Genomic DNA, 19755 nt, shown 5'->3' with positions numbered 1-19755 from the left:
CTGCCAGGGCTGATAGCTTGTTTACGTTTATGTCGCAGCCATCTGTCCCGGCGTTTGAATTTGCAAATATTGTGCAGCTTCGGGTTGATATGGAATCCCAACCCACGTAACTTCTTATCAGGACAGGAATGGCAGCGGTCTGGCTGCCACCATGCTGCGACAACTCCAAAATTCGAAGAGGTCCAGTGTGAGCCTCCTACATTTGGACCAAACAGCTCATTCGTTAGGTTCGCATAATGTAACGTCACGCATATTCCGCAACATTGTGAGAACGCGATACCGAACACCGGCGCTGTAGCTCGTAGCCATGACATTGAAATCAGCACAAAATGAAGTCGTGTCTATGATGCCAGGTGGTTGTTGTCATTTACCATGTACCCACAGAGCTGTATTCGAACAAGTTTCCATAAAAAAGTGCCAATAAGGCTTCTCTGGCAATCACAAAGGTGTGCCATCAATCATGTGGACGTGAATCGTGTGATGTGAATCACAGCTGGCAAAATATTTGCAGAGACCTCCACTACGATGCCTAACTAAATGACGAAATATTAAATTTTACCAATAAATTATGCTTGCCCACGCAGCTGACCAGACTACAAAGAATAATTCAGACCTACATAGAAACGTGCTCAATTCTCTGTGAATACCGTGACACAATATGCATGGGCGCTACCTTCTACTGGTGTCTATAAACAGCAGTTCGTTCTTCATCAGCATTAGTTACAATACCATGGAATTGTTTTCGAGCTTTTATAAATTCATAACAACTGCCTCAATAATAGTAAAGCCTTGTTCTTCGTAATCTCAATCTAAACACAAAGCCTGCAGGCTACATCCGCTTCCGGCACAGCAAGAGTCCTGTGACCACGCTTATCATGTACCACTAAAAAGAACTAAAATGGGAACAGAAAAATTCAGTGATAATTTACGTAAAGAACGGGAGTGACATGCAGGCATATGGGTGCCATAGCGCACACTAAGCGGTTGGCCCTCGATGCGCTCAGACACGAAGACTGACCGCATCGCTGATCGCTTTCAAGATGGTGCTATCCCGGCCACGCAATACCCAACAGCCGTCGGAGCAGAACGCCCAAACCTGCTACTTTCCTGGGGGACGCCTCCTCCCAGCTTTCCTCCCTTGCACGCGCGAGACCCTCGCAGGCTTTCACTGACCATACAGCTCACAGCACCCGTAGAAACTGGGAGAGGAGGTTAACCCGGCGCGCGTCCGCCCACCTTCCTCCCCCGCGACGCTTCTGCTCTTTTTCCTTCCCGCTTTGCTTCTCTCCACCTACAGACACCTTCCTCCTCCGGCGCTAGCTATCTTCGCGGCTTCAAACATCCCGTGGCCTTTTTCACTGACGTGCTATATAGGCTTGCGCGTAAAAATTTAAGCTCTCTTACGTAGCAATAAGTAAATACGAGGTATTCTGTCTCTTCGTGTCTTATCGTGAAACCAGCCGCCAACCCTTCACTTTTACACACAAGACAAATGACGCATTCTGTGCTACCACTCATCTAATGTAGATTGGTTGCGTCTCTTAAAGATTGCTGGCATTTGGGTAATGCTGACAACAGCTGTTTTCGGAGGAATATTAGACGAGTAAGCGAAATGTGTACTCGAGACAGGTGTATTCGGGCGTCTTTGTTTCAGGGGCACATCTAAGGGCCCCGTGTTGCAAAAGATACGATGTCGGCGTCGGACGTCGCTTGGCGAAACGTTATTCCGAACATCCACGCAGGCTCTCCGCGTGTCGCGGAGGGTTACTGAAATAATCGAAATGCTCAAAGTAACATGCGTCAGAAAATCGTCAAGTACTGTCTTAATACAACATAAAGACAGGATATTGTCGGATTCTATTTTGAATATACAAGAAAATGTAATTTTGTTACGCGGAAACTCAAACACAAGCCCCTTTTCCAGTGTTTCTACAATTCATAGGGCGCTGATTGCTTCAGCGCGCTCAAATCGCGGAAGCCACGGAACGGCGCACCCACTTCCTTGCAACAACTTCAGATGACGCTCGCCACCGCCGCATCGCGGCGCAAGCAGGAGGTCGCGATTTTAATTGAAAATTCGCCTTCTTTCAAAGCTTTTGGCACCAGCGTATTCCTGCAAACGTGACGGCTACATAAGCTGCAGTCCACGGGAAGCGTCGAAACTAGTCGGGGATTTTGGAATTCTATCACGTTCCACACATAAAGAGGCCCTGAGTCACTTGGTATCAAAGTGGAGAAGGAAAGGTGTCACAGTCCTGCTGTTCGCCGATTCGCAGACGCGCAAGCTGCCTAGCTGCCTCTGCTCGGTGTGTTATCTCTTCAGCACCCGCCCCCTTGTCGTCAAATTATTCATGAGGGAGCATTGCGTCTAAAGTTGTAACCTCACGGCCGTATACGAGACTGAAGGGCGTCTTGCGAGTGGTCTCTTGACGAGCCGTATTGTACGCGAAGGTGACATAACGTAAAACCTCGTCCCAGTTCCTATGCTCTAAATGTCCTATTGTCCAATTTCCAATGTTCTATTGAGTCGTTCTGTCAGTCCGTTTCTTTGAGGGTGATACGCTGTTGTCTTCCCGTGGGCGGTACTACTTAGACGTAGAACGATATCGAAAAAGTGGGCCATGAACGCAGTATCTCTGTCCGTGACGACTACTGTGGGAGCGCCATGCCTTAGAAGGATGGATTCCAGAAGAAATCGTGCCGCTTCATCTGCTGTTGCCCGTTGCAGAGCACTTGTCTCGGCACATCTAGTGAGATAATTCGTGGCGACGATTATCCACCTATTACCAGTAGTAGACGTTGGGAAGGGGCCCAGAAAGTCCATGCCTACTTGTGCAAATGGTGTGGCCGGTACGTCAACAGGGTGCAGTAAGCCGGCTGGTTTGACGAATGGCGGTTTACGACGTTGGTAATCCAGACATGTCTGAACGTAACGTTTAACGACCGGAGTAAGCCTCGGCCAGTAGTAATTCTGCCAAATCTGTGCCAATGTGCAAGTGCAGCAGAAGTGCCCAGCAGTCGGCTCGTTGTGGCAGGCGTGTAAGATTTCACGTCAAAGCGGTGATGGAACAAGAAGGAAGTAGTTGCTGCCGCTAGGCGAGAAGTTCTTCTTATAAAGGACGTTGCGACGCAAGCAGTATGATGCCACCCCTCTTGCAAAGGGTCTCGGCACACTGTTGGTTCGTCCTTCGAGGTAATAAATAAGCGGCAGCAATTCAATGTCATCCCGTTGCTGGCGTGAAAGATCGGCAGTATCCACGAGTCCCAGAAAAGCCGTGTCGTCATCATCTTGTGCTGCCGGCTCAACAGGAGACCGAGAAAGGCAGTCGGCGTCTGCATGCCGCTTTCCCGACTTGTATGGAACAACAAAGTCGAACTCTTGGAGTCGAATACTCCAGCTTGCGAGCTGGCCGGAAGGATCTTTCAAATCATTGAGCCAGCAGAGGGAATGGTGATCACTAACGACGGTGAAAGACCGACCATACAAATACGGACGAAATTTCAGAACTGCCCATACCATTCCGAGGCATTCTTTTTCAGTGATGGAGTAGTTAGATTCGGCCCGGGATAGTGTCCTACTGGCGTAAGCAATCACGTTTTCGCTGTCGCCCTGCCATTGTACTAGCACCGCCCCTAGACCGACATTACTAGCGTCTGTATGCAATATCGTCGGGACTTCCTCATCGAAGTGTGCTAATATGGGAGGCGATTGCATGCGTTTCCGCAGCTCGTGGTATGCCCGCGGCTGGTCTTCGCCCCAAGTAAAAGGCATATCTTCTCGGGTGAGCTGTGTTAACGGCCATGCGATACGCGAGAAATTCGCAATAAATCGCCGGTAATATGCACAGAGTCCTAGAAAACGTCGCACGGCTTTTTTGTCTGATGGAATCGGAAAATTAGTGACAGCGGCAATATTATCCGGATAAGGTCGGACTCCTCGGCTACTGACGACGTGACCCAGGAACTGGAGCTCATGAAAAATAAAATGGCACTTCTCAGGCTTCAAAGTGAGACCGGCAGAGCATATCGCTTCAAAAACAGTTTTCAGCCTTCGTAAGTGTTCTTCGAACGTTGCGGAAAAAACAATCACGTCATCCAAGTACACCAGGCATGTTTGCCATTTAGGTCTGGAGAGCACAGTGTCCATTAGACGCTGAATTGTTGCTGGCACCGAACACAAACCGAAAGGAAGTACCTGAAATTCATAAAGTCCGTCAGGCGTCACAAAGGCTGTTTTCTCACGGTCTCTCTCATCCACTTCGATCTGCCAATAACTACTTTCCAAGTCCATTTAGGAAAAGTAGCGCGCGTTTCGCAACCTATCCAAGGAATCATCAATACGTGGCAGTGGATAAACGTCCTTTTTTTGTGACCTGATTGAGCTTCCGATAGTCGACGCAGAAGCGCAGGCTACCGTGCTTCTTCTTGACTAAAACTACAGGTGATGCCTAAGGACTATTAGATGGTCGAATAATGCCATCTTCCAGCATCGTCTTCACTAGTTTTTGTATTGCTTCGCGTTCCTTTGGGGCAACACGATAAGGGTTTTGTCGGATGGGCCTTGCGTCGACATCAGTAATGATGCGGTTTTTGGTAAGTGGCGTTTGACCAACTCTTGACGCAGAGGAGAACAGCCCTGGTACTGATTTATGAGATCAAGAAGACGGTTCCGCTCAACGGCGGTTAACGTCGGATTAACGTCGACAATAGGCGCAGATGTGTGGATTGTAGAGGCCGACACCTGCGCAAACTGACAGTCTTGTATTTCTGTCACTTCGTCGAAATAGGCGACAGCAGTGCCTCTAACGATGTGTCGGCGCTCCTTACTAAAATTCGTCAGCAAGAGTTCGGCGCCTCCGTCGATTACATTGATAAGTGCTCTGGCAATGGAGACACCGCAATTCAGTGCTAGCGCACTGATTTGTTCAGCTACTCCAGTCCCATTTTGCAGACTGTCACAGCGCACCTGTACGAGAGAGCAACTCCGCGGCAAAAGTATGACGCCGTCCGCGGCAATACGTAAGCGAGGTTGTTGTGGCTTCTTGTAGGTGACATTATCCGAACTCGCGGCAAATGTAACGCTTCTGTGATGGATGTTAATCACGGTACAGTACTCCCATAGGAAATCCATGCCCAATAAAGGTTCTTCACAACACTCAGTAAGGATGAATAGGGTGACGACGAAGGTTGAACCGGCGAGTAAAAGTCGGATTTCCCGACAGGTGTCATCAACTGACCTCCGGCGGTTCTTGTGTTGGGCCCGTGCCATGGTGTCTTCACCTTCCTTAGTTTGACAGCGACCTGTAAGCTTAGGATTGAAAAATGAGAGCCAGTGTCAACCAGAGCGGCTATTTCGTGGCCGTCAATGCATACGATGAGCTCGGCGCTGACGATGTCAGTTACGTCTTTCGTACTTCTATCCGTCTTATTCGTCGTTGTGCTGGGCATCTTCTTCGTCAATGTAGTTTTCACGTCGTCGTTCGTCGATAACGGGGGATGTGCAGCAGTTCGAGTATTGGCAACCTCACCCCCGGAGGTCGCTGCGGCTAGTTTCCCCGTCGAGGGCTAAGGGATCTGCCCCTAGTGACGTAGGCGAAACTGCGAATTGTAGTGCGCCGGAGATGGAGAAGAAGAACATGGTCGGGGAGTCGTCGTATTTTGTGGCTGACTGTTCACAGGACCGTCGTTGTAAGCGCGTCGACCGTCGTACGGAGAATAAGCATAGTTAGCAGAAAAGCTTGGATGTTGAGCTACACGATAGATGTTTCATTTGTGGCAAACTCTATAGACGTGTCCAGCTTAACTACAATGGTAGCACACTGGTCGACGGTCGCACGTGCGCCACAAATCGGTTTTCCGACACTGATAGTTCGGCGGCAACTCTCCACAGAGCCAAGGAGTGGTGTGCGCATGTCGAAAATATGGCGTTGTTTGTGCTGGCATGATCGGCAGTGTCGGTTAGCGGGTAGTTATCGGTGTCAACGGCGTTGAAGTTGCGTTGAGTGGACGGCGAACAGCCTCCACATAAGTGAGGCGCCGCGGAACGTTCCCACAGTCTGGCGCTCAAAAAGCTTGCCGGACTTCCTCCTGGACTACATCAGCAACAAAAGATAACGCTGGCGTTGGTTGCGTAGGCGCAACTACAAAGCCGAGCTCCCGAAGCTCTTCTCGCACCACCTTTCGCACTTCATACAGAGACATGTCGTTACTCGCAGCCAGTACGGAAGTGTTCGCCACGGAGTTGCTCATGTCATGCTGGCGGTATTGTTGCTGCAAGGCCCGTTCAATGACTGTAGCCTCTTTTGTGAACTGGGCCCACTGTTGTCGGTGGATTTCTCACAAGGCCGGCAAACAGTTGCTCCGTCACTCCTCGCAAGACATATCGCAGCTTTTTTTTCCTCTGGCTTGTCTGGGTCTGCCAAATATAGTTGTGTCATTTGTATAGTTGCGAGAGGTACTGGGATCGATACCCCACACCTGCACCAGTGTAACGACGTCGGATCGACGAGTATGCATAGCAGCACCACCAAGAAACGCACTCTCACAGTCGTCCAAGGGAAAAACAACAACGTCTTCTTCGTATTCCCCGCTTCACCTAAAAATCCGCGCTACTTCAGCGTCGTCCCCACAGGCGTATACCCGTTGCAATATGGTTTTGCTAAATATAGTTGTGTCAATATGTACATGGTTCATAATAGAGCCAACACGCTGTGAGTCGCACTCTTTTTTTCATACAGACGACGCGTTCATCAGGGGGGAAATCGTGCTACCATGTGTCAGCGGCGACAACACCGTCGGGAATGCCATGCCGAGCCTTTCTCGTAGCCGCTCGCCATCGCCCCTTGCTGGAGCTGTGATCCTCGTTCACACGCTAGTACTTCGGCCTGACCTGAGCAGCTGACGCCGTGGACAAGCGTAGCCTTCCCCACCGCACGCCACCCTGGCGCTCCCTCCCAAGCGCAGATGGGTTCACCCACGTGGCGGTGGATGCCTTGGACGCCGGCCACTCAGCTCCTGCGTAGGCTATTTTCCCTCCGCTCGTCCTCCACTTTAAGCTTCTTGCTTTCACCATACCCTCCTCCCCCACTTTTCTCTCTGCACTCATGCTCAACGCTACGCTCTGCGTTCGCTTTCACGTTTCGCTCTGCTCGTTCGCTCGGTTACGAGGTATAACGCCGACGGGGCACGCTGTCGCTCAACGCAAGCACAGGCGCATAGGAGCTGTGCTCTAATACCTTTCCGTCAGCTCCGAGAAGGTTTGTGAACTTTCTGAAACTTTAGGCAAGGGCGCAATCTCACGTCGAAGTACATGGACGCATTTCGTTTTCTTCCCTCGGAATGGAATAATTAGCCTAGAATTGCTCCACTATTGAAGCCGGCGCTACAGAGATTAAGGTCGTAGGCAAGATCACGTGACCACGGCTCACCGCGCTTGTTGCAGTGGTTTAAAGTGGTAGGCTGGCTGCCGGAAAACTTTGGACCCACTGCTTTACGTATTCTTGGTACCGATGAGTGCGGTTGATTTGTCTGCGTAGACGTTATTGTGATAGCTATAGAAAGAAGAAGTTGTCTGACAGCGCGTATGACTTCGTAGTGTATTGCACAGAGCAATAATCTATGAGGTAGGTTTGTAAAGCCTCCACTTTACATATTCTCACAAAAGAAGATTGCCCAATAAACTGCGCTGTTCAAAGTTGCATATAAGTAGAACATTGCATGACGTGAAATTACCGCTCCGTCATCGCTTACCCATGTATGTCAGTTATGAGGTTCGAACGCAATTCTTTCCATTCGCGTAATATTTCGGCCGGTTAGAATTATGAAACTGCACAAGAAGCAGAGGCTCTTACCTTCATACTCCTGGAAACGTCAAGAACAAGAACAGTTCGCATGCTTTTGCCAGGTTTCTGCTGAATTTCATTAAACTCCACCAGTATGGGCTTGGTCAGGTCGGGCGGAGGAAGTCTGAAGGGAAGGTTGCAGACACAGCGCACTTGTCACTTCCAAAGAAATATATGGAAATTGTTAAGGAATTTCACATGCAAATACAGGTGAAGACAGGGCGGGTATATGGAGAGCCCCACGGGCATAATTTCTCCGTTTGTAGAGAACTTTTTCTTATCTACGGAATTACGCAGCGACAAAAAATCATTCCTACACATCCTCAGTGCAATGAATGTACGTCATTAAGAGCGCAATTCCTTTAATAAAGAACGCTTTCCTATGCCTACTTTCTTAAGGTTTAGGGTTTTGTGCATTTCCTTGGTTTATGTTTACATTTTCTATGGTTTCAGCTTTTTGGAATGTGCTTAGTTTTTTGGCGAGTAAAGAGGTGTAGCGTAGTATTGTACTATTTCAAGGATAAGCATGACCTATGCTTCGCACCATCCCTGGATACAACAAAGAGCCTACATGCTACTCTTGAGATTGCAATTAGACTCCCGAGCATAGTGTCATAGCAAAGGGGCCGATCGAGGAGACGGTATAATGCGTGGTCACATGGGTCACGTGGTAGAGGTCTCTGCCTCTGGCCGTCTTCACAGATAGGCAGTTACTCGCGATGGTGCAAATCATTGGGCAGATTTTTAATCTGTTCTATTGTGGTTAATAAATTGCTTCATAAAAGCGTGGGGTTTCGGATATTTCAACATATTAAAGTTATTTTCGCTCTATTATTATTTTATTACAATTGGGGAGCGAGTGCATAGAAGTATAGTTCAATAAGCAACTTGACAAAGGCGGCCGACATGTTCTTTGGAAGCAATATAGAGCTTAACGTTGAAAACATGCTTCGGACACGCATCTATTAACGAATACTGCACTCATACATGTAAGCATAAAAATTAGATACAGACCTTTAGGTTACCAATTAGTGAGAAAAAATAATAACCGTGTACACATATTACCACAATAGGATTGCTTTTAAACATAACCTCTACAGAGTGTACAATGCGTTAAATGTTCAGTCATATGAAGGAAAACTACAGGTAAGATTCATTGTAATAAAGCAATGAAACAACACAGACTAAATTATGGCTGGGGTTCATGCTGTCTATCTCAAGAAAATACCATTTCATTGCGCACAGGAAGTGCCAGCAATATCAATGGCATACTTATATGTATATATACGGGTGTTCAATTTATGTGGGAGAAGGTGTATTTGAAGCATTTATTTCACATAGTTTGTGTGGCAGAAGCGTGCATTATAATGCTCAAGATTTCTCATCTCTTAAACACTCTTATTAAATTCATGTTTCGTCAATTAAGATACAGGTTGGATGTGCATAATTTATTTCGCATTACTTTGACCGACGAACCGTGCATTCGCTTAAAGAAATGCTGGCTCTCCCGTAATCGAGAGTAGATGTAAGCATGAAGTGGCAATCGGCAAAGCAAATTGTTGGGATGACACTTGCCACCATCTTAAAATGGGTGTAGAGCACGTTCTCAACGACACGCCTACCATAACGCGCTGCACCTATCTACACTGCCCACTGGTCCGTGTGGACGCTAGCAGATAAGCGCCTGAAGGATGAATGGATGGATGTTATGAGCGTCCCCTTTGGAACGGGGTGGTGGGTGGCACTTGCTAGCTCTTGCTATTATAATGTCCTACCGAGGATAAACAATAAAAAAACAAGAGAAAGAAAAAAAGAAGGAAAAGACAAAAAGAGGAATGCGCCACACAACGTGGCGCCATCTTTGGACGCGATGCAGAAACTGCGCCGCGGAACTCGCAAACCGTTGGCATTCAATGGAACAGAGAATGACAATGAGCAAAGAGATTGCAATGAAGTGTATGGTTCTATCTACGTGCTTCTTGAATGTCGCTATTGGAAATGACAAGTAAAACATCAGCTTTTTTAGAACGTACACCTCAATCGATATTGTCCACAAACATTAGGAAGAACTCAGAAGTAATATATTTTTCTACCTCAACCTCATTTGTGCAGCAGCTAGGGCATGTAATGTGCTCCTGTAATAAGGAATGGTTGCTTGAATTCTCGTTTTCTTTTCACTGGTTGCTGAATCACCGCTGTTCTTGCAACTTGCCCGGATAACGGCTCTGGTTTATGGCTCAAGGTCTATTAAAGGTCGCCGACAGCGGCATCTACAAACAAGTAATGCTTATAAAGTGAAAATAATATAAGGTACTGTCCTTGCATAAGATATTGGTTTTGTAGTGTGAGCTACACTGGCCGAGCTTGAGCGGCTTCGCGTGGCTCCTGGAGAGCCGTGCGGCGCATGTGCGAGGAGCTGTGACGTCACACGGCGCGCAGATGATGCTCCTGAGCCGCCGCCGCCACGGCCGCCTCGCCGGTCTGCGCATTCCTAAGACGTCATAGCCACGGCCGACGCACTGGCGCCGGCGAGTGCCCAGCTGTGCGCCTCCATTGCGCAGTATACAAGTCTGATTCTGCACCGGAGCCACTTGTTAGCGCCTCCCATTTTATGCGCTTGCGCAGAGGTACCAGTGGGGTACACATATAGCGGGGCGTTTACCCGTGTGGTATAGGCATGGAGAAGGAGAGCGAAATTGCTGCTCAGCGGCGCAGGAACGCGGAGAATCCTAACTAATCGGATCCCGAAGTAGTTGCCTGGCAATTAGCGATTGAGCGTAGGAAGAACGACCAGAAGAAGGCTAAACGTGCTGCGGATACACCGGAGCAAAGGGAGGAACGTCTAGCAAAGCGGCGTCGCCAGGAGGCTGGGCGACCTGCCTCAGCTCACGCTACGTATGTCCTGGCACAGCCAAGGTAAGCCACTGCCATTTCGTACACGTTTGGTAAACGGTGTCTTAACACTTGTGCGAAATTCTTGCGACAGCGAGAACCTTTCTTGGTGTCAAAGTGGAAATTATACAGCAACAAAAAAATTCGCGATACAGCTTTCTGTTGTCTCAGCACGGGTAACACAAGTGTTTTTCCGAGCTTGAATGAAGCCCGCATATACACGCAAAATGTCTTGACCGGCCAGTCGCGCTTCAATATTGTGTGCATTTGCGGGTTTCTTTCATGCTCAAAAAAATTTTTATGTCGGAGGTATTGTGCGACGTAAAGCTGTATCGGGAATTTCGGATGTCACCCTACAATTTTCTATTTGACACTTCTTATCTAATGTCAATATTTGGGAAGATGATTAACTAATTCGGACTATAGATCTAATTAGGCGGAATGAAAAAAAAATAATTTGAGTACCTCCAAGCGACCGCAAACAACATTACCTTGGTTTTGTCTAGCTAAAGGTGGGATTCGCATATTTTTAAACTCTGGCTAAAATTAGCTAGGGCACGCTGTATATATACAATGTGCACTTTTTCGACCACGTTAAATATTCACGGGGTGAAAGCGTTAGGCAAGTATGTAATTTTTACGTCTGTTACAAGTGTGAACTTCCTAAATCACATCTTAAGAATCGGAACAAATAGGTCTGCTAATTACTTCAAATTGCATGTCTTGTTAGATATGGCGCCATTTCCTGAGGCTTCTTCGAGTTCCCCAAACCGCTTCGAGTGGCAGCACAGATAATTGAGGAATGCAGAAGCAGGAAAGCGCATTCCAGAGAAGCGGCCGAGCAAACAAGTTTAAGGCAACAAGTTCGTGCGTCGCCGGGATTAGAAGGGGGCCTGGGACAATGGAGCTCAATCGACCCCCTTCGTCTTTGAAGAAGGCATTTGCCACCGCTGCGGAGCCGAGTCACCGGGAGCAGGTGGGCATCCGACAATGAAGCAGGTGCAGCCCTCCCCTTCTCATTGTTCGAAGTGCATTGCCAGTCTGCGAGGCAAGACTGCAGCAAGCCGCCAGGTGTGACCCCACGACACGGGCGCCTACCATTGGCTGAAAGTGGCGTCATCGGAGTGGACTCTCCCATTGGTCAAACATGACGTGACTTGCAGTGCTCGAAGGGTTATAAGAAGCCTTCCAGAGAGACCTGAGGATTCTGGGACATGCCCTGATTCCCTGATTCACCTCTCTCGAACTCCTTGCCGCGGGCCGCAGCGTCCGAGTTGCTGCCGGCCCGTAATGTCTGCACGACTGTACATTGACGTCTCACGTCCCCTGTATATAATGTAGAATAAATCCTTCCCAAGTTTTGGGTTTCCATCCCGAAGTCCCGTACTCCAAACCCCTACAGTCTGAAGCTGGAAACTACGGTGGCACCTCAACTTTGCTCCAAGTATTATAGACTTGCTCGTTTTCGCGAGTGAAAATGAGTCCTTTCCTAAATGTTTGAGGTTGATACCTAGGGCACCTAAAAATGCAATCAATAGCAATTTCTGCTCGCTGTGATAAACTCGCACGAGTATAAATTTGCAGTTATACTAAAGTTCGACACCACGAGGTCACAACAACCACTGTGCTGAAGCTGGATTTGCGTGGGCGTCCAAGGTTTATTTTTGAATGAGCACAAAAAGGACCACAGGAGGAGCACCTTGTCGTTTTTGTGTTGACGTGGCTTGCCCCGCTGATAAAAAAAGAATACGCCAATTCCAACGCGGCCAGTTTCCACGTTGCTGCTTCAGTGATCATTTCAGCAAAAAAGAAGGGTGCGTACCCGATGAAGTCTTTGTTCCTTCTGATGACGTCCCATGTAGACTCGCCGTTGCAGATGTCATTGTGCATGTTAGGAGCTAAGTTGTTGTGTCTGTGACTTCCCTGCGCCCAGTTGCAAAAATGATTCACCTATAAACGAGGGAAACCATTTTAAGAAAGAGACATCACAATTGTTTATAAAATACCGCCTCCAAAGTGATGACCATTCGCTTATTTCCGATGCTTTCTTTACATGAACACAAATACGAGTATTTTGTTTTGTTGCCCGGCATGAACAACTGCATAGAAAGCATCGTTCATGATTGTCTTTCTACACAAACTGAGGAACGCCTATAAAATGTTAGTATTGAAAATATATATAAAAAGAATAATGCTCGTGGTTGGTGATGCTTGAAGAGCGTTTATATTACTGTGCAATTCTTATAGGTGAGGCAGCCTGTAAACAGCACATCTTTAGCCGCAGTATAACTTCCTATATGTATAATTTGCTTTGTCGCTGATGTGTTGAGTCCAGTGGCGCAAGCGCTTTAAAGACGCCTACCACCCTTATTTCCTACTGCCACAGCCATCTGGTGCAGCCGCGACAAGTAAAAAGGCCGGTGCGAGAAGTTCAGGGGCGCTGTATTTCCCTAGCGCTACACCAAAGCGTGTGAGCTTCAGACGCCTCAAAGCAGTCATACGGTGGCATGCGCAACTCTATGACCTCATCATCATCATCATCATCATCATCATCATCATCATCAGCCTGGTTACGCCCATTGCAGGGCAAAGGCCTCTCCCATGCTTCTCCAACGACCCCGGTCATGTACTAATTGTGGCCATGCCGTGCCTGCAAACTTCTTAATCTCATCCGCACACCTAACTTTCTGCCGCCCCCTGCTACGCTTCCCTTCCCTTGGGATCCAGTCCGTAACCCTTAATGACCATCGGTTATCTTCCCTCCTCATTACATGTCCTGCCCATGCCCATTTCTTTTTCTTGATTTCAACTAAGATGTCATTAACTCGCGTTTGTTCCCTCACCCAATCTGCTCTTTTCTTGTCCCTTAACGTTACACCTATCATTCTTCTTTCCATAGCTCGTTGTGTCGTCCTCAATTTGAGTAGAACCCTTTTCGTAAGCCTCCAGGTTTCTGCCCCGTAGGTGAGTACTGGTAAGACACAGCTATTATATACTTTTCTCTTGAGGGATAATGGCAACCTGCTGTTCATGATTTCGGAATGCCTGCCAAACGCACCCCAGCCCATTCTTATTCTTCTGATTATTTCCGTCTCATGATCCGGATCCGCCGTCACTACCTGACCTAAGTAGATGTATTCCCTTACGACTTCCAGTGCCTCGCTGCCTATTGTAAATTGCTGTTCTCTCCCGAGACTGTTAAGCATTACTTTAGTTTTCTGAAGATTAATTTTTAGACCCACTCTTCTGCTTTGCCTCTCCAGGTCAGTGAGCATGCATTGCAATTGGTCCCCTGAGTTACTAAGCAAGGCAATATCATCAGCGAATCGCAAGTTATTAAGGTATTCTCCATTAACTTTTATCCCCAATTCTTCCCAATCCAGGTCTCTGAATACCTCCTGTAAACACGCTGTGAATAGCATTGGAGATATCGTATCTCCCTGCCTGACGCCTTTCTTTATTGGGATTTTGTTGCTTGCTTTATGGAGGACTACGGTGGCTGTGGAGCCGCTATACATATCTTCCAGTATTTTTACATATGGCTCATCTACACCCTGATTCCTTAATGCCTCCATGACTGCTGAGGTTTCGACTGAATCCAACGCTTTCTCGTAATCAATGAAAGCTATATATAAGGGTTGATTATATTCTGCACATTTCTCTATCACTTGATTGATAGTGTGAATATGGTCTATTGTTGAGTAGCCTTTACGGAATCCTGCCTGGTCCTTTGGTTGACAGAAGTCTATGGTGTTCCTGATTCTATTTGCAATTACCTTAGTAAATACTTTGTAGGCAACGGACAGTAAGCTGATCGGTCTATAATTTTTCAAGTCTTTGGCGTCCCCTTTCTTATGGATTAGAATTATGTTAGCGTTCTTCCATGATTCCGGTACGCTCGAGGTCATGAGGCATTGCGTATACAGGGTGACCAGTTTCTCTAGAACAATCTGTCCACCATCCTTCAACAATTCTGCTGTTGCCTGATCCTCCCGAGCTGCCTTCCCCCTTTGCATATCTCCTAAGGCTTTCTTTACTTCTTCCGGCGTTACCTTCGGTATTTCGAATTCCTCTAGACTATTTTCTCTTCCGTTATCGTCGTTGGTGCCGCTGGTACTGTATAAATCTCTATAGAACTCCTCAGCCACTTGAACTATCTCATCCATATTCGTAATGATATTGCCGGCTTTGTCTCTTAACGCATACATCTGATTCTTGCCAATTCCTAGTTTCTTCTTCACTGTTTTTAGGCTTCCTCCATTCCTGAGAGCATGTTCAATTCTATCCATATTATACTTCCTTATGTCAGCTGTCTTACGCTTGTTGATTAACTTCGAAAGTTCTGCCAGTTCTATTCTAGCAGTAGGGTTAGATGCTTTCATACATTGGCGTTTCTTGATCAGATCTTTCGTCTCCTGCGATAGTTTGCTGGTATCCTGCCTAACGGAGTTACCACCGACTTCCATTGCACACTCCTTAATGATGCCCACAAGATTGTCGTTCATTGCTTCAACACTAAGGTCCTCTTCCTGAATTAAAGCTGAATACCTGTTCTGTAGCTTGATCTGGAATTCCTCTATTTTCCCTCTTACCGCTAACTCAATAATCGGCTTCTTATGTACCAGTTTCTTCCGTTCCCTCCTCAGGTCTAGGCTAATTCGAGTTCTTACCATCCTGTGGTCACTGCAGCGCACCTTGCCGAGCACGTCCGCATCTTGTATGATGCCAGTGTTAGCGCAGAGTTTGAAGTCTATTTCATTTCTAGTCTCGCCTTTCGGGCTCCTCCACGTCCACTTTCGGCTATCCCGCTTGCGGAAGAAGGTATTCATTATCCTCATATTATTCTGTTCCGCAAACTCTACTAATAACTCTCCCCTGCTATTCCTAGTGCCTATGCCATATTCGCCCACTGCCTTGTCTCCAGCCTGCTTCTTGCCTACCTTGGCATTAAAGTCGCCCATTAGTATAGTGTATTTAGTTTTCACTCTACCCATCGCCGATTCCACGTCTTCATAGAAGCTTTCGACTTCCTGGTCATCATAATGGGATGTAGGGGCGTAGAGCTGTACAATCTTCATTTTGTACCTCTTATTAAGTTTCACAACAAGACTTGCAACCCTCTCGTTAATGCTATAGAATTCTTGTATGTTACCAGCTATATTCTTATTAACCAGGAATCCGACTCCTAGTTCTCTTCTCTCTGCTAAGCCCCGGTAGCACAGGACGTGCCCGCTTTTCAACACTGTATATGCTTCTTTTGGCCTCCTAACTTCACTGAGCCCTATTATATCCCATTTACTTCCCTCTAATTCCTCCAATAGCACTGCTAGACTCGCCTCACTAGATAACGTGCTAGCGTTAAACGTTGCCAGGTTCATATTCCAATGGCGGCCTGTCCGGCCTGTCCAATGGCGACCTGTTATCACCGTAACCTTTATATTCCACATTGGCACTATTATATATATATATATATATATATATATATATATATATATATATATATATATATATATATATATATATATATATATATATAAATATATATATATATATATATATATATATATATATATATATATATGAGCTTTTGGTGACGAATGCATCCAGCCACTCAGGTGCGAGTGGACTCGCCCTTTGATTCAGCGTCGTTGTACGCGGTTACAAAGAAACCTCAGTGCTGCTCATGGTTACAGAGAAAATTCTGTGCAATTGATGGTTGTAAGCAAAATTGAGTGCTATTCGTGGCTACAAGAAAACCTCACTGGTATCCATGGTTACAAGGGAAAGTCAATGTTGTTGATGGCTAAAAGCCAAACTAAGGACTGTTCAGCTTACAAGAAAAACTCAGTGTTGTTCTTGGTTACAAACAAAACTTGTTGTTGAGAATGATCACAAGCAAAACTTGTTGTTGATGATGATTACAAGCAAAACTTGTTGAGGATGATTACAAGCAAAAGTTGTTTTTGAGAATGATTACAAGCAAAACTTATTGTTGTAAATAGTTAGAAGTGAAACTCAGTACTGTTCCTTGAAAAACTATGTGTTGTTCAAAGTTACGAGCAATACTCAGCGATATCTCTATTTGCAAGCGAAACTGAATGCTGTCCATTGTTACCAGCGAAACACAGCGCTGTCTATCTGTACAAGGAAAACGAAGTGTTGTTCATGCTCAGAAAAAAAAACCAGTGTTCCTGGTTACAAGCGACACTCCTGCAGCGCGGGTAACTACAACAGAATCGGTAGGTGCAAGCGATGGAATATTTTATTGAAGATAGTGTGGCTGCATTTATTCTGCGCGAATCACCCGGAGCATGCGCATTTCATTATAGGATGAAAGTGCTTGCCTTGACAGTGCTTGCCTTGCCTTGAGCACAATAAAAATTTCAGCTAGGTTAACGATGTTGGCTTCGGCGCAACCAATATCGCCTCGATGTTATGCCACAGTGGATAAACACCGTTGGCAACGATGTGTTGGCCCAGAAAAGACATGGGCAAAAGACAGAAAGACAGAAAAGACGTGAGCCAGAAAAGACTTGGGCAAAAGTGAGTGCTGCTCGTGGTTGCAATCAAAAGACAGTGCTGTTTAGGGCCGCCTGCAAAACTGAGTAATATTCGTCGCGACAAGCAAAACTCAGCGCTCTTATTGTTACAAGCGAAACCCAGAATTGTTCAGGGTTACGGGAAAATCTCAGTGCTGCTCAAGGTAACAAGCCAAACTCAGCGCTGTTCATAGTACAAGAAAAACTGAGCGCTGTTCATGATCATCACTCACTGTTGTTTAAGGTTACAATTAAAATGAGTGCTATTCGTGGTTACAAGGAAAACTCCGCGCTCTTCACGGTTGCAAGCGAAAATGAGTCGTATTCGTGGCTGCAACCAAAACACAGTGCTGTTCATGGTTTCAAGCAAAATTGAGTCCTGTTCATGGCTACAAGCCAAACTGAGTGCTGTGCATGGTTGCAAGCAAGACATAGTGCTGGTAAGGATTACAAGCAAAACTGAGTGTTGTATATGGGTGCATGCAATATTCAATGCTCTTCATGGTTGCAAGCCAAACTTAGCGCTGCTCATGGTTTCGTGCAAAACTCAGTGCTGTTTATGATTCAAAGGAAACGTCAGTGTTTTTCGTAGTTGCAAGCAAAACTGAGTGCTGTTCGTGGAAACTAGCAAAAGTCAGTGGCTTCATGGTTACGAGGAAAACTCAGTGCCGTTCATAGTTAGAAGCAAACCTAGGTGCTTTTCAAGGTTACAAGAAACCGAGACTGCGGTTCGTGGTTACAACAAAATCTCAGTGCTTTTCATGGCTACAAGCTAAACTCAGCGTTGCTCATGGAATAATGGAAAGCTCAGTGCTGTTCCTTGTTACAAGGCAAACTCGGCGCTGTTCAATGTTACAAGAAAAAGTGAGTGTAGTTCGAGATTACTAGGAAAACTTAGTGCCATTCATTGCTACAAGCCGAACTGAGCGCGGCTCATGGTTTCAAGCAAAACTCAGTGCTTTTTATGGTTACAAGCAAGACTCAGTGCTGTTCAAGGTTACAAGGAAGGGTGGGTGCGGTTCATGGTTAAAAGCAATACTCATTGTGTTGATGGTTACAAATCAAACTACGCGGTCTTCATGGTTACAAGCAAAACTCAAAGCTGTTAATCATTACAAGCAAACCCAGTATTCGTCATCGTTACAAGCAAAACTCAGTGCTAATCATGGCTACAATCCAAACTCAGCGATGTTCGTAATCACAAGAAAAACCGAGTGTTCTTCATGGTTAGAAGCAAAACTCACGTGTTCATGGTTGCGCGGGAAACTCGGTGCGGTGACACAAATGAACCAAGATTGAAGTGCAGTACGACGCTACCAGTTTCCCGAACCTAGCACTCTCACATCTACTCGGGTGCGCCCATGCCCGCTCACGCGCACCTGTGCGAGGCAGTGTGAAACACGTGGCGTCCATTTCAAATAGGCAGTTCGTGTTGGTACGATGAAAGTGCAGGTGTGGTTGTGACGCAGTTCTTGGGGTATCTGGCACCTCTGTTTCTGAGCGAGGTTTAATCTCACCATCGGGAACATAAATGTTTGTAGTTCTGGAGTTTGTGCTCTTTGCCAAGGCACCAAAATCAGCCTCTGTCAGTGAAATCCGTCAGAGTTCCGAAACAGGGTTTGCTCTAAAATTGTCAGAAGTCGTGTGGGTTGAGTGTAAATGCCATGGTGGTTTTCTTTTCTAACCCTGTTGCCTATATCTAATTTCTTGATCTAGTCTGAACCTAAGGGCGCATCAACTGGCAAAAAAGATTTCAGCGCATATCTGTGTACTTAAGATCTCTAGAGCGCTTTAAACACTATGTAGCTTTGACACACATCCTTTATATTTGAAGGCGGTTCCGAAGTAGTGCTATGCAAGGGCTCGTGATTTCTCCAAATGTATGAATGCGCACTGGATGTGCTTGCACTTTTCCGGCTATCTTCTCGCTGCATGTGTGCCTGTGCATCCTTTTTAGTCTTTTACTCTCGTACGCCATGCGTCATGTTGTCCTTTCTTTCTACCATCCAAGAAGCAATAACTCTCCGTAGTGGTTAAGGTGTGCTTACTGCAAGACAGTTATATTAATTTGCCAAGTATGTCTTCGTTTTTCATTTTGTTTGCCGAATATATCGGTGCTTTGTGTTATAAAGCGGTGTGATTTATGTATGCGTAAGCCACAGTGTTATGCGGAGAATACATCGCGTGTTCTTTTTTTTAGAGTACAAGAAACTAAGTTTTGCCGCATTCGGAAAGACATCGAACCTTGTATTAAGCGTTCAGTGTCCATTGCCTGAGATCTTAGTCCCTAGGGCAAGCCGCGTAGGAAGCGCAGCGGCAGCAGCAGGGTAGCAGCAATGAATGCCAGCAGCCTGGTCCAAGTGATATATACCCCGTTTCATACACAGCAGTCAATGCTGCTGAAGTTCCGGGGAATGTTCAGTGAGAAAATTTATCACTCCGCGCGTTTATGCTTCGTTAGGCGTTCCGCCCATTATTCGCTG

General features: G+C 46.5%; 1 protein-coding gene across 2 annotated transcripts in view; it reads right to left on the bottom strand.

The window, feature by feature from the left end:
* The window catches only part of LOC135913648 (calcium-activated chloride channel regulator 1-like), a 212359-nt gene that overhangs the window by 92601 nt on the left and 100003 nt on the right, over positions 1–19755 (bottom strand). For both annotated transcript variants that reach the window (XM_070520909.1, XM_070520910.1), the window contains exons 5-6: positions 12556–12683; positions 7851–7965 (exon numbers count right to left, since the gene is read on the bottom strand). In XM_070520909.1, coding sequence (XP_070377010.1) covers positions 7851–7965; positions 12556–12683 — 243 coding nt within the window. The remainder of the gene's footprint in view (positions 1–7850; positions 7966–12555; positions 12684–19755) is intronic.

Source organism: Dermacentor albipictus, chromosome 6 (assembly GCF_038994185.2).
Source record: "Dermacentor albipictus isolate Rhodes 1998 colony chromosome 6, USDA_Dalb.pri_finalv2, whole genome shotgun sequence".
In the NCBI taxonomy this organism is placed as follows: Eukaryota; Metazoa; Arthropoda; class Arachnida; order Ixodida; family Ixodidae; genus Dermacentor; species Dermacentor albipictus.
Note: the sequence above shows the minus strand (reverse complement) of the source record. Positions and strands in the feature narration are given on the sequence as shown.